We start from the raw sequence: 20,218 nt of genomic DNA, 5'->3' as shown, positions 1-20,218 counted from the left end.
CCGCGCCTGTTTCTAACTTGCTGGATTTTCATGGAATGGTTTATCCTTGGCCTGCAACATACGAATGGTCCAGATCACAGAATTATGACCCCCACATGTACAAAGTAAAATCTTGAAGATACCAAGCATGTCCACAATAGTTTCAAATAAGGAATACAATGATGGTTACAGTGCTGGCTGGCAACCATCAGTGTTAAGCTTAATCAGTCTTTACAAGAAGCCCAAAGAAGTGAAGCTGGCCTAGGATGTCAGAGGTCCCTATATCTCTGACGACCACGTTACAGGACTAATCACCACTCATGCTAATTACAATGGACAATAGGTAATTTCCTGTGCATTCCAACTAAGGTTGCATGTTGAACAAGAGGCCCCGTACAAGGTAGCAATGGAAGTGGGATGCAAACCTAAACTTGCTCCTAGGGTGCTGCCATTGACACAGAATATCAGTTACAGAATCAGGGCAAGTCCCAACTATTATCAGCTAAACAGAAGAAATACCAAATTCATGAAAAACAGTTGATAAGCAAAAGTCCAGTTCTAAAAGCTCAAGAACTCAACTGGGCAGTTTCCTGTTTTTTCTCTTGAGGTTTCAACTATGGGCTGAATAATGGGCACAAATCAAGATGTGGAAGGTGATGACTCACAAACTGCTCCTTTCTAGGAGTCTGCATGAGCCACTTCAAAACTAAAAGCCAGTGTCCACAGAGCTGCAACAGCCAAAAACAAAAATATTCTTGAAGTTTCATCTCTTTTCAATTGGCAAGCTAAGATCAAACCCCCAGAAACTACTATCAATACATCCTCACAAAGACTAGTGCATGAAGTTTGAACCCAAGTTTAAGTAAACACACACATGCACACACATGTCAACAGCTTTCAAGGGAAGAGAAGCATTACCAAAATATAGGAAACATACCTATTTCAAAATTGAAACGGTTACATAATCCAATAATCATATCTATTCTGTGCTTGAAAGCATCCAAGAAACGAAATGGGTTACATAACCCAATAATAAAATCCATTTCATATTTGAATGCATCCAAGAAAAGACCCAGAGAAAGACCAGCTTTCCAATAATTAAACATGGTGATCAGGCTCTTAAGCTGCTCTAGCAGAGGCAACGAAGCCTTATACATGAGGGCCCCAATCCCCTCCACCACAACCACAGCCAATCCAGCAGACAGAATGTCCCAATCACCTGTTTGCCCTATGACTGTGGCGAATGCAGTTGCACAGTAAAAACCGACCAAGAAAAAGAGCACCTTCATCGGAAAACCCTTCCTCGTCTCTGCAATCCTTGCATTTAACTTGATTTGAAAAGCTTGTATAGCTCTAATGAGACGAGTCCCACCAGTGGTGCCACTCCTGGAAGGTTCTGAACCACCATCCGCACTACTCCTGACAGACCAGTCCATCCTCCTAAACAAATTCAATAACTATCAGATTATACATATTGATAAATTATTTGAAGATGGACACGTTCAATAGCTTTTTCTTCCCCCCCGGTAAAATGAAGAAACAAAAAGGAGATTACGTATCTATATAAATTGGTTATGAAATTCTGTATTTCTCAATAAATTCATCAAAGGTGTCAGTAAGTCTGAAAATTTTTGTATACTAAATCATGAAGGCAATCATCAGATACACCAGCCCATGGGCATCAATTATTGAGTCAAGTCTTCAAGGTAATGGTGATAATGCCAAGAGGGTTTTTTCTTTTCTTTTCTTTTTTTGGTACATGGAAATCCCACTAAAATTGCATGTGTACATACAAACAAGAGATCTTTGTGGACATTGTGTACCCATGAGCCTATTTCATCTTAAAGCTAAAACTAACAGCATTTCCGTCATTTGCTACTGTGCATATCACTCTATCATTTGGTATTTCAGTTCACAAGTATAAAGGCCACACATTCAATGACAATATACCATGAAGATCAATTAACGTTCCGTTTTTCAGAAAGGCATTTTCTGCTTTGAACATATAGGTATTAGGCATGCTAAACACACAGCTCATTCTTACGCTGACAAAAAGAAAATGAGGGTGTTTCCATATGAGCTGTAAATCATGCAAAATTAGTCAAATATACTGACCATCAAGCAGATATCATTTTTAGTAGCTAGGTAACTTCGTATAGGGAAAACATTGTGCATATGTAGTGTGCACCAAGAGTGGTTGTACGAGATGTGCACTGAAGTCGGTTCCTTTCATATATCTTGTGCTATCTTTAATGCAGCGGCATTTTCACACTAGGCTCGAGTCAGGTGGCCTATGAGATGCGGGGGCACACTCGGGGTGGGCGGTCCATGTGAGGCGGGTGGCTCGTGTGAGGCAGAACCCATGTGATTTGGGGCCCACGAGGAGGGTTCAGCCGAGGACCTAACCCATGAATGTGGGGCCTGGGCTATGATATAAAGGGATTAATTCACCATGCTTTATCAGTTCGAGATTTTAGAGCAAGTGATTAATAGTCCTGCATCAAATTGGTATCAAAGCGAGAGATCTTGTATTCGAGACACCTCATCGGGGATGATTAATGCAGGGACATTTTCACACCGGGCTTGAGTGGGGTGGCCGGCTTGCGGGATGCGGGAGCACACTTGGGGTGGGCGGCTCATGTGAGGCGGAACCATGGTGTGCTATAAAGGCTGTTACGTAAAGGTAACGATGGCAACTATTACACGTTATGGGGTCGTAACGGCTGTAACAGCCGTTATGGAAAAAAACGACTTGTAATTGCCGTTAACAGCACATTACATCGTAATGGTCTATTACATGACATATATAGGTTTTTCATACTTTTTAATCAAACATTACATCCCCTATAAAGGCCATAATAGCCTCGTAATATTCGATATTGATGAAAGGGGCATGCTCTAGTGGTGTTAGTACCACCCTAAGCTTATGTAAAGGTAACGGCGGTGCCCGTTACGGCCACTGTTACCGTTATGAAACACCTTGGCAGAACCCATGTGATTTGGGGCCCGCGAGAAGGGTTCGGCCGAGGACCTAACCCATGGATGTGGGGCATGGGCTATAAGATAAAGGGATTAATTCGCCATGTTCTATTAGTTCGAGCTTTTACAAGTGGTTAATTGTCCTGCATCAATATTTCATCTACTGACATCATGTCCCCTGAAAGTTGTGAACAAAGCCAGTCAATGCATACTAAGCAAGATCCCACCAAATCCCAAGATACAAGTCATCCAGGGCCATAATGAAGATGCAATCATCTGTACATATTCATCGTGTATGGTAGCTGCAAGTACTATTGTCCCAACAATCTTTTAATGTTACCTCATGGGCACCAAACCCTGGGTCCATGGATATTAATATCCGATATTGATGAAAGGGGCATACTCCAGTGGTGTTAGTACCACCCTAAGCTTATGCTGGTACTGGGAAGATGTGGGTCCCAATGACCATCTATAAGATGTGTCACCTCAGAACCCTCACATACCAAAAATCACCTTGATCCAAAACTCAGATGGGGCCACAGCATTGGGAACATATTGAGGGGGAACACCCGCCATTTATTATCATGGTGGGCCCACCGTGTTGTATATATATAATCAAGTCCGTTCAAACCCTTCGTCTAATCCAGATGAATGCTCATGCCAAAATTTGGGCTGTTTGGTGAATCATGTGGGCCCCTATGAAATTCAAGGGCGGGTGTCCCTCTCATATCGTTCCCTTTGCTGTGGCCGACCTTAGTTTTGGATCAGGCTGAGTTTTGGGTCCTAAGGGTTTTCTGAGGTGACGCATTTGATAGACATGTGGGGTGGTGTGAATACATAATATGGGCCCCACATCTGCCAGTACCACTGTAACCTTATGGCAGTACTGGTACCACTGGTTAAATTATTGATATAACTAAATCAGTAGAGATCTAATTCACATGTTCAGTAGACATGCATAAGATGGAGTTTTTGGCTCTTCTTATGTATCGGGGTTTCTATTCCTTTATAGTTATACTTTTCGCTTCTTTTTTTATTTTTTATTTTTATTTTTTTAAGGTTAAAAAAACGTGTTATTTATCAGAAAGGAGAGATTAAGGTTAAGCCTTACCTAGAACCATTGAGGGAAGATGGTATAGCTACATGACAAAGGTAGAGACCAGGGTAGAGTCTCCAACTACATGCAAATGCCGTCCGGTGAAGGCAATCCAAAACTAGAAATTTCGACCTTAAACACTTTGAAGATGGAAGTATGAGACTTTTCGGATAATCAGGTAAAACTGACAATTTTGTTGCCATTACCATATATGTACCTGCAAATGGAAAAAAATGCAACCATGATTAAAAGAGAATATCAAGAAGCATGAGTTTGAGAATCCGATATGACTCGTTAATTCCATTAGGAAAGGCATCTAGTCTAACTGGGAACAACTTCTATCAGGATAAACAGAGCAATTACATTGGTTCCACTTCCACCACAAAACCGGGACCGACAAACACGCCCATAAACACGATGTTATAATGTGGAATTGCACTCACAGTTTTGGCTGTGTTTGGATGCACAGCAGCACAGGTGAAATGATTGAGAAGATTCAGTTTGATCAAGACTGAGTGACAAAGAGTAATGGTGTTTCCTAGTAATCATAATGAGGTAGTTGCCCTTAGGTTGCAGTTAAGTTTCTTTCAAGTCCAACTGGCAATAGGCATAACTGAAATTCAGGATCAATACCCTCAATACAAATGCCAGTGAGGAAATCACAATTTGGTCATCTCCCCTTAATTAAACCATAGTTCTACAACTTGGTGAGTCAACTCAACGAGATTCTGAACCGATTCTTTGGTAAACTCACTCTTGAGTGACTTGATCTGGACTCTGCACGAGTCACAAAATCTGCTCAAAGACTCAGTTGACTCTATATGACTAGTCGTAACTCGAAGCAAGTTGCTCATCAAGGTATTCCGTAATGGTAACAGTGGCGGTAACGGCCACCATTGTTACCTTTACGATATGGGCTGTAACGGCCGTTACGGCCCCATTAATGGCTGTTACGGTCTCTCTCTCTCTCTCTCTCTCTCTCTCTCTCTCTCTCTCTCTCTCTCTTCTATTGAAAAAACCCCAAAAACCTGTATCAGCCCCGTAACGGCGTTACAGCCTTTAAGGGGGATGTAATGGGCCGTTACGGGGGCTGTAACGGCCTTACGGGTCATTATATCCATAACGGCCATTACGACCTTTACGACCCCATAACGTGTAATGGTTGCCACCGTTAACTTTACGTAACTGCCTTTACGGCACACCATGTTGCTCATCCATCTCTTTTTTTTTTTTGGTTAAAAAATAAAAAAAACCTATATGCATGATTCAAACTCAAGACATGCGGACCAGAAGTGTAAGTGAGCTGCCAGCACACTATCAAGTGCAGTGCTGTTTCATTTAGCAATTTTATCTAACACTTTGAAATATTTACAGCCACTATGAAAATTTATAATCTGACTATTATTAAATATCAAGTCGAGTCTAGTAAAGACTCGGTTAAGAGTTCAGGTTGACTGACCCGGTTGGACATCGAGTTGAGTAAGTTTTTGGGTTATGAACTATGTATTAGACAAATAGTAGCAACTCAAGTCAATAGTACATCCATGCCCACCATCACCATAAACTATTCTTCATCATTTTCATCACAGCCATTCTAGTTATTTGAGGTAATCTTCCGAATTCTGCTTTTTCCAATTGTTAGAGAAGATTTATTTATTTATTATTATTTTATTTTTAAAAAAATTTACTTAGGTTTGATTATGTTAGCCCTTGTTTCAAGTTGGGCCTCATTAGGATACTCCAACTTGAGAGGGAGTGTTGAAAGATTGATAGTTGAATAGGGCCCATTGGGCCGAAGTCCATGTAATAAGGCACATAGGGCCCATTCGTGTTTTTACAATTATAAATAAGAGTAGAGGGCTAAGGTTTCAACATAAGCTAAGCATCTCTCTCTCTCTCTCTCTCTCTCTCTCTCTCTCTCTCTCCCTCATCGTTTCTCTCTTCCATTTTTTTCTCCTTTTTTCTTCTTCTTCTCATTGTAGCTTCTCATAGGCCCTCAAGATTACCACAATGTAGCCGCTTAAAATGGTATTAGAGCTTAAGTGCTCCTAAGTTTTTTTTTTTCTTCTTCTTCTTCTATTCTCATTTCTTTTACCTTCACTTTTTTTTTTTTGAAGATATTTTCTGAAGAACTTGCTGATTTTTATGTCGCCTTGGCTACGGTTTGTTGATATATATATATATATATATATATATATGTTGAAGCAAAATTGTGTTGATTTGGCAAGGGTTTGTTAGATTTTTCCCGTTGGAAGATTTTGTTTTGCCTTGTAATGAGGACATCTGAGCACCATATCAGAGGAGGGCTGGGCCAGTTTCCTTATGGCTAGACAACCATTACATGGGGCCCACTTGGCCCAATTCACATCCCTAGCCATATTGAAGACCCCATGTGCATGTTTGTGCATCTTTGAAGACCCCACACTGGGAAAATGCGTGTGGGCTACATATAGGAGCTTGATATACACATTGGACCATTAGATCATCATTATCAGATATCTTGATCATAGACCCCCATGGGCCATGAAATAGTTTAGTTGTTTAGTTTGTTTACATGTTTTGTTATTTTTGGTATAGCTCATATTTGTGTTGTGATTAGGGAGTTAGGGACAACTTTTAATTCATTAAGCGTCTTTATGTTGAGAATCTTATAAGAGAGCATCTTTTTGTATAGTCTTTTATAAAAATATAAAAGGGCTGGACGTCCCCACCCTAGCCAATATGCATGTTATGAATGAAAGAGATTTTTCTCCTTTTGCTTCAAGATTGAGCAAAATAAAAAAAATAAATAAAAAAATCCTGCAATTGGATTGGTGGTGTGAAACCATGGGGAGCGATTCCCTAGTTATCTGTTCTACTTTTCTCTATTCTCAACAAGATATCATCTTTTCTCATCTTCTTCTTTTCTTCCTTTTCATCTCTTCCTTTTTCTTTTCCTTTTTTTTCTTTTTCTCTTTGTTACCATCTAAATCCTAAATTGACACATCCTAAGCCCAAATCGACCACAGTCGGTCATCCTTCGCGGACAACCTTGTACAGTGGCCCCCTTGTTTCCTCTCCCTCATTCATCTCTATCCCTTGTCCTTTACTTCAATCCTAAACCTCAAAACCCTAAATCCTCAAATTCCTAAACCTAAAATCTAATTTCCAAAATCTAAATCCTAAACCTAAACCTAGTTTAGCCAAAACCCTAAACCAAGTGAATCCCTTTGAATTATGAATAATCCCTATGCTAGATGGAAGTTCTACCTTCCATAAGTCCTATCTAATCATGTTTTATAAGATTTAATTGACGGGTTGTGATTTAGTCTTAAATCTGAGTATGGTTAAATACTTGAATTCATTAAGCTTGTGATTGATTATCATTATTTTGTGCTTTAAATTATTCTAGTTAATCTGTTGATGATCTCATTACATCATTCTAGGCTAGGCTACCTGTCCTGCATCAAATTTTGGTATCAGAGCCTAGGTTAGCATAGGGTTTAATGTGTCCATGGCATTTAGAGTTTAGGCTTAGTGTGTCCATCGCATTAGAGCCTAGGTTTAGCATAGGATTCTTATGTTGCATCTAGGTTAGGTTTTCATATCGCCGTGTCTAGAGCTAACAATCTTCCCATTATCATCACATTGCATTTGAGTTTTTAGATTTTAGGTTCCCCATTATGTCCCTAAGTTTATGCCCACTCGTACTAGGCGTGGTTTTTGTAAGTGCTTATACTTAAAGCATAGTCAAGATTGTCAAATTTCGTAGTCCTGAATGGATAACAAGCACTCATGAAGATGTTCTTCAACGACTCATGAAGACTACGTAAAGACTAGATCAACATCTCAAGGAAGACTCATCATCGTAAGCTTTTCGTTGGCTTGGTTCAAAGATTGAAGCATTTGTATGTGTCAACCATCAGGTGATATAACCTTAGATTGACCTTAGGTTAGGTGTATTTCAGATGGTATCGTAAGGAACATTATTCTAAGTAAAATACACTGAAGTTAGGCTAGCCCAACCTTGAGTTTGGCCAGCCCAACCTTGAGTTCGGTTAGCATGAGTATGTTTGGTCAAGTTTCCAGCAACTTTAAATCTTCGGATCTTAGGGAGATTCGGCCAGCCTAACCCTGTATTCGGCCAGCTAAATTTTTGAAAATTCTTATCCCGCGAAATGCGAGAGCCGTTGGAACGCAATCGTTGGAATTCAGCCAGCCGAACCTAAAATCGGGCCAGCCGAATTTCCAAATCCTTTGGCTATAAATAGAGGCCTTCTCTCATTCATTCAACACATGAAAAATTGTGAAAGATCTCCTCAAAGTCAGAGAGAAAGTCAGGCCTTAAGCTAGTTGTGTGGTAATTTTAATATTTGTTTAGCTTATTTCATTCTCTCTTTCAAGAAAATTTTAATCATTTTTAATAGAGTAATCCATACTCTACTTGAGATTCAGAGAATAGAATTTGCAGCTATTAGGATTTTTGTTTATAATATTGAAAATATATTAGATCCCTATATTCTTTTTGGGTTGAACACATATACGGCTTCATCAATATCCTATATCCTAAGAAAGAAGATTGCTGCAATCAAACTACAGTTACGTCTTCGACTCGCCAATTGAAGATAAGTATTGTTTTTTACTTTAATTTAGTTTTGGGTTTTTCTGAGATAGCCCGGAAATCTCAACGGGTTGTTTTGTGGTGAGCCCGTGAAAATTATAGAGTGGGTTTTGTTGAGATAACCCGTGAACATCACAAAAACTGTATAAGATTGTCAAGGTGACCCTGTGAAAACCTTGAAATAGTGAAAGCCAAAATTACAAAGGTAGTAATTTTCGGAGTGGAATAGGTGTGGGATTTAAGCACCGAACCACTATAACTCATTTGTGCATTGTGGTGAATCTTTAATTCTTTATATGCTTTCCTTGTGATTGATTGTCTCCTGTTAAGTTTGATATTTTGATCTCAAAGGCATTGTGAAATAAGTTTGTCCTACTAAATATTTTAGGTGAAGGTTGTCCTACGAACTAATTGGAACCAAGATTTCAATACTCTTAAGCAATTGAGAGTATTTATTTTATTATTTCGTATCATATCGAAATATTTTGTATTGTCCTATTCACCCCCCTTCTAGGACATCTATAGCTCGTCCTTTCGATTTTAATCTACACTCCACAATGAACTCGGAACAGCTTACCGAGGCCTTCAACGCTATCAACCACCGTTTTGCGGCCATTGAGGCCCAAAATAGAACCATCAGTCACCAACTGGTAGTCTTCAGGAATGAAATGAACACTCACATAAACAAGATTGAGACTTCCCTTCAAGCAAACATCGATAATGGGGAAGATGGCCAATCTTAAGCGGGAGGTCAAGTTGGAGGAGGCTAAATTGGAGGACGTGAAAGAAATCATGGCCGAGGTATTGGCCGTGGTAGAGTGCGTACTGAACCAACTCGTGGAGAGTATCAGGACCACCATGATCTTGATGAGCATGTAATGAAAAGTGTGAAGGTTGAGGCTCTGAGTTATGATGGTCACTTGGACCCTAAGGCCTTTCTTGATCGGTTAGCAGTCATGGATCCCTATTTTGAGTGGTATGAGATGTCTGATACATGTCGAGTGAGGTTCATCAAAATGAAGATGGTGGGTTAAGCCAAATTGTTCTGGACAAATGTCGAGCGGAAGATGGAGAGGTCTGGAGATGGCCTGGTCACAATATGGGTAGAGATGAAAGAGATGTTGAGAGAAAAATATCTCCCCCTCTCATTTCGCCAGAGGCTCCTAGATCAGTGGCAATCCATTCACCAGTGATCAATGCTTGTGATAGATTATATCGTCAAGTTTGATGAATACATGATACAATGTAATGTCAAGGAGGACTTGTTAGTGACACTTTCCCATTTCATGATGGGCCTCCAATCCAAGCTTTAGCGTGAGCTTATCCCTTATGATGTCAGCACCTTAGAGCATGCCTATTGAGTGGTGCAAGACTTTGAGCGGTATTTGAAACCGCAGTTTGTGAAGGGATTCGACCCTTGTAAGTCCAATGTCAAGGCCACTCCCCCAAGGAGCCAAGCCTAGTATTGGAGGTCAATCCAAAGCCCTTACTGGTACATAATCCAACATTAAGGATGTCAAGAATAAAGGTCTAGCTAGTACCAGTTCAAAGGGAGGTGAGCAAGTGTAGTGTTACAACTGCTGAGGATACAGGCATTTCGCACATTAATGTCCTACAAAGAGCGAAATAAGGCTATTGTCATTGGCGATTTGGATAAAGATATGACTGATCAGGGCGATTGCAAAGAAGAAGAATATCAACCCGAAATTAGTACTAGTGATGAAGAAGACCAAGAAGTTGAGATTACGCCACTTGCAGTCGTTAAACACGCCTTAGGCCAGACTATAGAAAGTGATGATTGGTGTATGAATTCAAATTTCCACACTTATGCCAAGTGTGGTGATAGAAACTGTAAGGTGATCATTGATAGTAGCAGTTGCACCAATGTGGTCTCTGCTAGCACCGTTGATCGCTTAGGCTTGAATCTGATAGTCATTCCTCACCCTCAGCCCTATCGAGTCTCATGGGTTGATGTGTCTTCGATTTCGGTTTCTCAACGTCACATTCCCATCCAGTTTGGTTCCTATACAAACACGCTGTGGTGTGATGGTTTTGCCTATAGATGTAGCAGGGTGTCCCGTATCCGTTACGATACGGCAGTATCGGCCGATACGTAACGGTAACGACTGACACCGTTACGCGATACGGAGTCGAAACGTGCAGCCCCCCCCCGGGATTCTGTGGCCGTAATGGCCGTTACGATCCCGTAATGGCTGTTACGGGCCTAAAGAAGATAGGAAAAAAAGAAAAAAAATACCTTTTTTTCTTCTTCTTCTTCTTCTTCTTCCTCTTCTCGGACTGTTGCGGCCCTGCGGGCCTTCTTCTTCTTCTTCTTCTTCCCCCCCCACCCCTCTTCCTCTTCTTTCCCTCTTTTTCTTTTCGGTTTCCCTCTCTCTTTCTCTTCTTTTTCATTTGGTATCGGAAAAAGAAATCGGAAGCGGATTGGCTGGTGTACCACACACCAGCTATATAGCTGCTGTAGGTAAGTGTCATGCTAAGACGAGCGATGACACTCCTTGAGCTCGAAGTTGTACGGACGGTTTAAAGGAGATCAAAGTTACATGGGCTCCACAGTGATGTATTTATTATATCTACACCGTTCATCTATTTTTAGAGATCATTTTAGAGCATTACCCAAAATATGAATCATATCCAAAGATCGCCTGGACCACAACAAAAATAGCAACGGAGGTAATGATTTTCACCGTTAAACAATTCGTAGGGCCCACCATAACGTTTATTTTCCATCCAATCTGTTCATAAGGTCATAAAGACCTGAAAGAAGAGGAAAAACAAATTTCATATTGATCCAAAACTTCTGTGATCCCAAAAAGGGTTACAATGGTAGACATTCAATCCCCCACTGCTTTTTGCAGTGTGGTCCACTTGATAATTAGATCTGTATTATTTTTCGTGTCAAGCCATAAGACGAGCTCATCAAATGAATGGACGGTTTCGATATAACACATACCTCATGATCAGACCCACAGGACTTGCTGACATCAATACAACAACTATATAGCTTCCACTTCCAAAGAAATCGGACTGTGTACAAGTTACGCAGTACGCTTTTATCGCTCCACGTGCCACGTGGACCCACCATGATGTATGTATTTTATCCATGCCATCCATCCATTTTGCCACATCATTTTAGGTCATGATCCAAAAAATTAGTAAGATCCAAATCTCAGGTGGACCACACCATAGGAAACAGTGGTTATAGAATGCTCACCATTAAAATTTTCTTAGGGTCCACTGTAATGTTTATTTTCCATCTAACTTGTTAATTGGGTCACACTAACCTGGATGAAGGGAAAACACACATGTCAGCTTGATCTAAAACTTTTGTACCCCCTAATAAATTTTTAATGGTGGACGTTTAATTATTGTTGTTTCTTATGGTGCGGTCCACTTGAGCTTTGGATTTGCCTCAATTTTGGGCTCATGACTTAAAATTATTTGGCAAAATGGATGGATGGTGTGGATATAATACATTCATCACAGGTGGGGCCCAAAAAACTTTGACACTCATGTGCTACACTTCACAATCCGAGTCCCGCCTAATTCGGGCCCTTAAAAAATTGTACACGAGACATGTATTAACTTAAAATTTACCAATTAAATCATGAACTGTAGTTGCTAACTCACAATGCCAAAATCAAACTGTTTGAATAGTTTTAATTGCTAATTTGTGGACGCTTATTTTTAAAAATAGGGCCTTTTGATTATATTTTTTTTTCATGATTCACTATCAAATAAATGTCCACCAATTCATAAATGGGATAATGCTAATAAATTGCATGAATTTGAGGTTGATTTGGGGCATGGATTGGTCCTTCAAGTCAACCCCAAATTGGCAACGCCATCTACTTAATTTAATTTCATTTTTTATAAGAACTATTAGGAGAAATGATATCAAATTGTTAAGTATATAAATTAGATATTTAGAAAATTAAATATATGAATTTTGTAGTCAAATTCAGGTTATCTGGTTTATAAATTCATCAGACAGTCCGATACAACTTCTCATCAAAGAGTGGACCATTACACCACCATAAACTTGTTCCAATTTATAAATGAATGCATATTTGGAATGCTTAGAATATTCCAGATTTAATTCATATATTTTTATATTTTTTTGGCAAAAAAAATAAAATAAAATTGTATCGTTACAGGCCGTTACGCCCCCGTATTGTCGTTACACCCCCGTATCCGTATCGATATCGGAGGGCACCGTTACGCCAACCGATACCCATACGGGATACCTTGGGATGTAGGCCACATTATTTTGGGTAGACCCTAGTTGTATGATCACAATGTAACACCATTCAGTCGCTCGAATGTGTTCATTTATGCACGCGGGTAAGAAAATAAAGTTGAATCCTCTCCTGCCCTAAAGCACCCTAGAAAATATGGATGACATCAAGAAACGTGATCCTGAAGATGTGAGGAAATTCCAACTTGAGTCTCTCCATATAATAAATGCCAAAGAGTTTGAGAGGGAGACTAAAGTTGATTTGACGGTATATGCCCACGTGGCAAGTGAGGTCACACCTAAGGTTAGTATGGAGATGCCACTTGAGGTTACAACCGAGGGTAGTGTCCGGTATCATGGGTTGATGTGTCTTCAATTCCGGTTTCTCAATGTTGTCACATTCCCATCTAGTTTGGTTCCTATACGAACACGCTATGGTGTGATGCTTTGCCAATGGATGTAGGCCACATTATTTTGGGTAGACCCTAGTTGTATGATCACAATGTAACACCATTCAGTCGCTCGAATGTGTTCATTTATGCACACGGGTAAGAAAATAAGGTTAATCCTCTCCTGCCCAAAGGCACCCTGGAAAATGAGGACATCAAGAAACGTGATCCTGAAGATGTGAGGAAATTCCAACTTGAGTCTCTCCATATAATAAATGCTAAAGAATTTGATAGGAAGACTAAAGTTGATTTGACGGTATATGCCCATGTGGCAAGTGAGGTCACTCCTAAGGTTAGTATGGAGATGCCACTTGAGGTTACAACCGAGGGTAGTGTCCGGTATTGGAGGAGTCTAGTGATGTTATCCCAGAGCATTTAACGGATGAGCTAATACCTGTGCGGGATATTCGAAATGCCCTAGATCTTGTCCTCGGGTTAAGACTCTTACAAACCTTCCTCATGAAAAAATGAGTGTCGTGGAGGAAGCGGATTTGGAAAGGCAAGTAGATGAGCCTACGAAGCCCATAAATTTTATTCCCGTGTTAGTCTCACATAGGTCGTCAGAGTCCGCAGATGCATTTCCATGTTATATCCATGATTCTCATGTTGAAATTAAAAAACAGATTAACATGCGCAATGAAATGTACAGGATATGTGCGGACTCTCATCACAGGTTCAAAAAGTTTCAGGCAGGTGACTATGTGATGGTTCATATAAGACCTGTATAGTGTCTGCAACAAAGCATTAAGAAACTAGTGCAGAATTTTATAAGATACTAAATAATTGCGTATGTTGTAAATCTTCCACTTGACATGGGTATTAAATCTACATTCAATGTGGAAGATCTTGTCTTTTAAGGGTCTAACATCTATACCTACTAACCTTTATTTAGACCATCACCTTGATCTTGATGATACTCCTACTGACCTATCCGATAACCCTTGGCCGATACCCGACTATTCTTTCCAGCATCTACCTCTTTTACCATACATACATACCAAGAGAGAAAAGATAGAGGATATCTAAGATGAGTGATGATTTCCACATGACATGGAGGTTACTAGGAGTACCTTGTCAAGCAGAAGAGCTAACCAAAGTCATACAGTACATGGATCACAGAGGTAGAGCTTCAATGACTAGACCCGGATCTCCTCAAGTGTCACTGCAACTTTATTTCACCAGAGGCAAAATCTCCTCAATTGGTGGGAATTAATGAGGACATCGGAGCACCATACTAGAGGACGGTTGAGCCAGTCTCCATATGGTTAGACGACCATTACATGGAGCTCACTTGATCCAATTCACATTCCTAGCCACATTGAAGACCGCACATGCATGTTCGTGTATCTTTGAAGACCCCACACTGGGAAGATATATGTGGGCTTCACATAAGAGCTTTATGAACACATTGGACCGTTGGATTGAGTGGATACGATGATCGGACCGTTGGATCATCATCATCGGACATCTTGATCGTAGAGCCCCATTAGCCACAAAATAGTGTAGTTGTTTAGTTTGTTTATATGTTTCATTATTTTTGGTGTAACTCATATTTATATTGAGATTAGAGAGTTAGGAACAACTTTTCATTCATGAAGTGTCTTTATGTTGAGAATCTTATCTGAGAGTGTCTTTTTGTAAAATGTATTTTCTAAAACTATAAAGAGCTAGACGTCTCCACCCTAGCCAACATGCATATTATGAATGAAAGAGATTTCTCTCCTTTTGCTTTGAGATTGAGCAAAAAAAAAAAATCTTCCCATAATTGGATTGGTGGTGCGAAACCATGGGGAGCGATTTCCTAGTTATCTTTTTTACTTTTCTCTCTTCTCAACAAGATATTATCTTTTCTCATCTTCTTCTTTTCTTCATTTCTCATCTCTTCCTTTTTGTCTTCTTTGTTACCATTCAAAACCTAAATCGACCCATCCCAAGCCCAAACTGACCACAACCAGCCATCCTTTGTTGTTGTCCATATGGACGTACGGATGCACGTACATACGACTGTCCATGTGGACAACCTTATACAGTGGCCCCCTTGTTTCATCTCCCTCATTCCTCTCTATCCTTTGTCCTTTACTTCAATCCTAAACCTCAAAACCCCAGTTCTCAAAACCCTAGTCCTCAAAACCCTTAATCCCCAAATTCCTAAACCTAAAATCCAATTTCCAAAATCTAAATCCTAAACCTAAACCTAGTTTAGCCTAAACCCTAAACCAAGCGAATCCCATTGAATTATGAATAATCCCTATGCTAGATGGAAGTTCTACCTTCTATAAGTCCTATCTAATAATGTTTTATAAGATCTAACTGATGGGTTGTGATTTAGACTTGAATCTGAGCATAGTTAAATAATTGAATTCACTAAGTTTGTGATTGATTATTTTGTGCTTTAAATTGTTCTAGTTAATCCGTTGAGATCTCATTGCATCATTCTAGGCTAGGCCACTCGTCTTGCATCACCTTGGTTAAAGTCTATTGGATTTTCCCTGTTGAAGTAGATTTTTGTGTTGCCTTGGATAGGGTTTGCGGATTTTTTCTATTAGAGTAGATTTTGGGTATTTTTGTGTTTCCCTTCCTAATTCTCGGTGGTTCATTTCTTTTTCTTCTTCTTTCTTTCCTTCTTCCTCTTAACCCTATAAGTTTTACTCTTCTAATCTTTCTCAACACGTGGTATTTCTTTTCCTTCCATTCCTAATCTTTAGCGGTCCCTTCCTTCCCTTCATAATATTCTTTTCTTTCGTTTCTCTTTCCCTCTTTCCTTCCATACGCGATAATTACTCTTTATTAAACATTTTTCCTTCACCCTTCATTCTTCAACAAGTGATGGTTCCCTTCCATCCCTACACAACAATTTCTTATTAACATTTTTCCATTCACCCTTCATTCTTCATCAAGTGATGGTTCCCTTCCTTCCCTACACAACAATTTCTTATTAACCTTTTTCCTTTCACTCTTCATTCTTCTTTTTCATTCTTTTTCTGTTTTGCGAGTCATGAGGCCTTCTTCTCACTGACTCGTGAGTTGTGAGGAGAGGGTGGCTTGTGGCTGGATTTTGCACAAGGTGTTCCGCACCAGTTACGATATGGCCTTAGAGGCCGATAAGTATCGATAACGGTTGTGATTGTTGCATGATATCGGGGTGGAACGAGGCAATTGGTTTTTTGGCCCTGTTTTGGCCGTTATGGGGCATAACGACCGTTACCACTGTAATGGTTGGAAAACAACCACTTTTTTCTATTTAAATCCATTTTTTCTCATTTTTTATTTCACTTTTCTCATTTCAAAAACTTTCCTAGATCATTTTATAGCATATTTTGACCACCTTCATTATAGTTTTTAGGATTAAAAAAGTAGATTGAAACAATTTGGGTGAGTAGAAGCTTTGAGGGCCATTTTAACCAAAAAAAAGAAGAAGTGGTATTTATGCTTATGTTTTATTATAAAATTTCTAGTTCTAATCCTTGATTGTGATGTGTAAACATTAGAGACACATAACCATGTTCATGAATTCACTAGACATCCTAATACAATACTCTCACTAAATAGTGGACCGTTATACTAGCATAAACATGTTCAAAACAAAAAATGAATACATATTTGGAATATTTCCATTATTCTGAATTTTCTAAATATATTTTTTAGAAATTTTCGGCAAAAAAAAATTTCCACCCAGTATGGGGGTTGTAATGTTTGTTACAACCGATACCTGTATTGGTAATGGTGGTGACCGTTGTGGCCACCGTTATCGATATAGAATAACTTGGTTTTGCACCATGTGTTGCTGGATTTGAAGACTCTTTGATATGCGGTTGAAGCCTGACTGATTTTTCTATTGTCCAGTTGAAGATGTTATTGGAAATTCTTACGCTATTCATTTTTTGAAGAAATTTTTCTGAGGGATTTATTGTTTTTTAATTGAATTGTTGGAGGTATTGCTGGACATCCGGGTTAGAGGTATTTGACTGAATGGTCTCTTGTAATGTGATGTGTGCTTGCCTCTTCTCAACCACCTCATTCAATGACTTGACCACTTCTTTGTTTCAAGCTCTCCTTGACAAAATGTGTGATGCGACCAATATCTATACTGGGTAGTTGGCCTGGATCTGTTTATGTACTATACAGTTGGTTTAGACTTGTTTGGAATAGGTGGTTGTCCTAGCTTTGGCTCAGACTTATGATTGTATTGGGCTTGTTTACTTTGAGCAATTGGCTCAAACTCGTTTATATTGGATAGTTGGTCAATTCTTATTTATTTCAGATAGTTGTCCGAACTTATGATCGTGTTGGGTAGTTGGCCTAGCCTTGGTTAAGCTTGGATAGTTGATCTAGACCCGTTTATTTATATTGAACAGTTGTTCCATTCTTATTTGTTTCGGATAATTGTCCAAACTTAGATTGTGTTGGGTAGTTGGCCCAGCCTTGGTTGAGTTGGATAATTAATCCAGATTCGTTTATTTATATTGGATAGTTTGTCCATTTTTATTTATTTTGGATAGTTTTCTGGACTTATGCTTGTGTTGGGCAGTTAGCTTAGTGTTGGTGGAGCTGGATAGTTGCTCCAAACTCGTCTGTGCTGGATGGTTGTTCCAATAGCTCACATCATTGAAGTTGCAGAAGTGCCTATTTGCCTGAAGTTATTGGTTGTCTCATCGCCTCCATTTCTCACCCGCTCGCTTGCATCTCGTCATAGCTAGCACTACTCATTTCTGCAGCCATGCGACTTTTTTAAAATTTTATTTGTTTATGTTTTTAAGAAATCTTTTATGTGCCTCTCTAAACTCAAGTTCCTCTTTTCAAAGCACCTTGAGTGTGAGGGGGGATTTTAGTGAAGACTTTCATTCTTTCTTAGGTTTGATTATGTTAGCCCTTGTTTCAAACTGCACCTCATTAGGATGCTCCAACTTGAAAGGGAGTGTTGACAGGTTGATAGTTGAATAAAGCCCATTGGGCCCAAGTCCATGTAATAAGGTCCATAGGGTCCATTCACCTTTTTACTATTATAAATAAACAGTAGAGGACTAGGGTTTCAATACACCCTAAGCCTCGCATGCTCTTACCGTCTCTTTCCTCTCTCTCATTCATTGTTTCTCTCTTTCATCTTTCTTCTCCTTCTTCTTGTTCTCATTATAGCTTCTCAGAGGCCCTCAAGAATCAAGATAACCACGTAGCCATTTAATACCAACCATACTCGAAATAGGAATCCTCATAATCAAGATAAATTGTTACTTATCAAGCAAAAGTTTTAACCATAAATAACTAACGATAACGACAATGATAATAACAATTACAATGAACAACAAATCCAAGGATTCCAAATAGTAAAGCTCGTTTGGATTCTCAATCAAAATGAATTGCAGTTAGTTCAATCCATTACAGAGGAAACGACCAAAGTTAGAGGTGGCGCCACATAAATTCACAATAACGACACAACCCCTAATTGCAATTCAATCCGCTTCATGTTGGACTAGATATTGCAATTTGGGGAACAATCTTTCACGTATGGATTGAATGAATTGGAATTCAATTCAATTGACCATCCAAACGCATCCCAAAGAAACTTGCAGCAAGGAGAAGAGATATCGGAATAGAGTATGGAGTAAGAAGCATACGGTGGTTATTAGGACGGAATGGATTAAAGGTTCCATAGAGATTCAAACAGAGTTCTAATTAGATTTGGAATGTGATATCAAGGGAAATAGATAGGAGAGAAAGAATCATATAAAACCATAACAAGAGCAGAAGAAATTACGCTTACAAACTCGCGAGGAGTACCGGTTTTTTTGTTTGGATTTTGCAAGCGTCGACGAAGGACTGAAGGAAGAGGAGAGCTGAACAGAAAGAAGATGATTTGGGGAAACAAATGGTGAGGAATTGACTAAAATGCCCCTGGGGAGTATTTTCTTGGAAAATGCTCGCTAGGTATCAACTGGGGTCACTTAAAACTTAGATGCATGAATCCATACCGTCCATCAGTTGAATCACCCTTTGTTTTTTTTTAGCCTTGTTTGCTAAAATCAGGCTGATTCGATATTCATGTGGGCCGCTGTACAATTATACCTAAAATCTCTAAATTCAAGTGGTATGGCCCACATGGGTTTTTGAATGCTATGATTTTTTAAAAGTTCTTTCCTTCTGATGAGGCACAACAGATGAATGGATTGGATGGCATAAAACATCACGGTGGGCCTTCACAAAACTAATGGTAGGTGTCCCATTGGCCTATCTTGAGTTCTGAATGGTCAGGATTTATGGGTTCCAAGGTGAAAAGGAGGCAGCGTATCTGATAGATGGAGTGGATCTCATGAAAGTTGCACGTGGCTCTCTGTGCGCAAGATAGCGGGCGCTGCTCTACTCTTAACGGTGTGCGATGATGTCCTATACACGTTCCAACCTATGGTTATTATCATAAGTTCGAGCAGTGGGGGACACCGTTAATTTTTATTTTGAATCTAAACCGTCAATCTGATGCATCTTCTCATTTTAAGCGTACATATAAAAAATAATCTCGATCCAAAACTGATGTAGGACACGCCACAGGGATCATCACGTTTCTGGGTTGGATGACGCATGACATTACGGTGTACCCCAAATTTTATCCAGACGTTTATGTAGTGGTGTATCCCTCCAAATCTCCCCCGCTGTTCCATTTGGTGTCCCACCATGGATCATCCCGTTTTTTGGGATCTAGGCCTAACACAGGAAAGCATCTAATGAACGGTTTAGATGGCACTAAAACATCACGGTGGGCCCAACACAACTCAAACTGTTTGGTAAGTGCCACGCTTGAATGTACAGAGCTGGAAATAAAATAAAATTTTGATCATAGGATCCTAAGCGGAGATCCATTTTTGAATCAG

General features: G+C 39.6%; 1 protein-coding gene and 1 long non-coding RNA gene across 2 annotated transcripts; both read right to left on the bottom strand.

Moving 5' to 3' along the window:
• Positions 1-836: 836 nt before the first annotated feature.
• Positions 837-19,271, bottom strand: LOC131248358 (ycf20-like protein). Its single transcript, XM_058248619.1, has 3 exons — positions 19,117-19,271; positions 4,070-4,271; positions 837-1,419 (listed from the first exon to the last, which is right to left on the bottom strand). The coding sequence occupies exons 2-3, from the start codon at positions 4,261-4,263 to the stop codon at positions 894-896; spliced, it is 720 nt and encodes a 239-aa protein (XP_058104602.1). The 5' UTR covers positions 4,264-4,271; positions 19,117-19,271; the 3' UTR covers positions 837-893.
• LOC131248359 (uncharacterized) lies at positions 6,252-8,044 on the bottom strand. The gene is made up of 2 exons (XR_009172208.1): positions 7,188-8,044; positions 6,252-7,156 (listed from the first exon to the last, which is right to left on the bottom strand). It is a non-coding gene; the product is annotated as an uncharacterized LOC131248359 (long non-coding RNA).
• Positions 19,272-20,218: the final 947 nt, after the last annotated feature.

Source organism: Magnolia sinica, chromosome 6 (genome assembly GCF_029962835.1).
Source record: "Magnolia sinica isolate HGM2019 chromosome 6, MsV1, whole genome shotgun sequence".
Classification (NCBI taxonomy): domain Eukaryota; kingdom Viridiplantae; phylum Streptophyta; class Magnoliopsida; order Magnoliales; family Magnoliaceae; genus Magnolia; species Magnolia sinica.
This window is presented reverse-complemented; position numbering and strand designations above follow the sequence as displayed.

What these genes read in the sequence shown, in the direction of transcription:
- LOC131248358 (XM_058248619.1), bottom strand. Translation starts at nt 4,263, where the DNA reads ATGGTAATGGCAACAAAATTGTCAGTTTTACCTGATTATCCGAAAAGT. An exon ending in TCTTCCCTCAATGGTTCTAG is followed by an intron (nt 1,420 to 4,069) that starts GTAAGGCTTAAC and finishes GAATTTGTTTAG; the next exon opens with GAGGATGGACTGGTCTGTCA.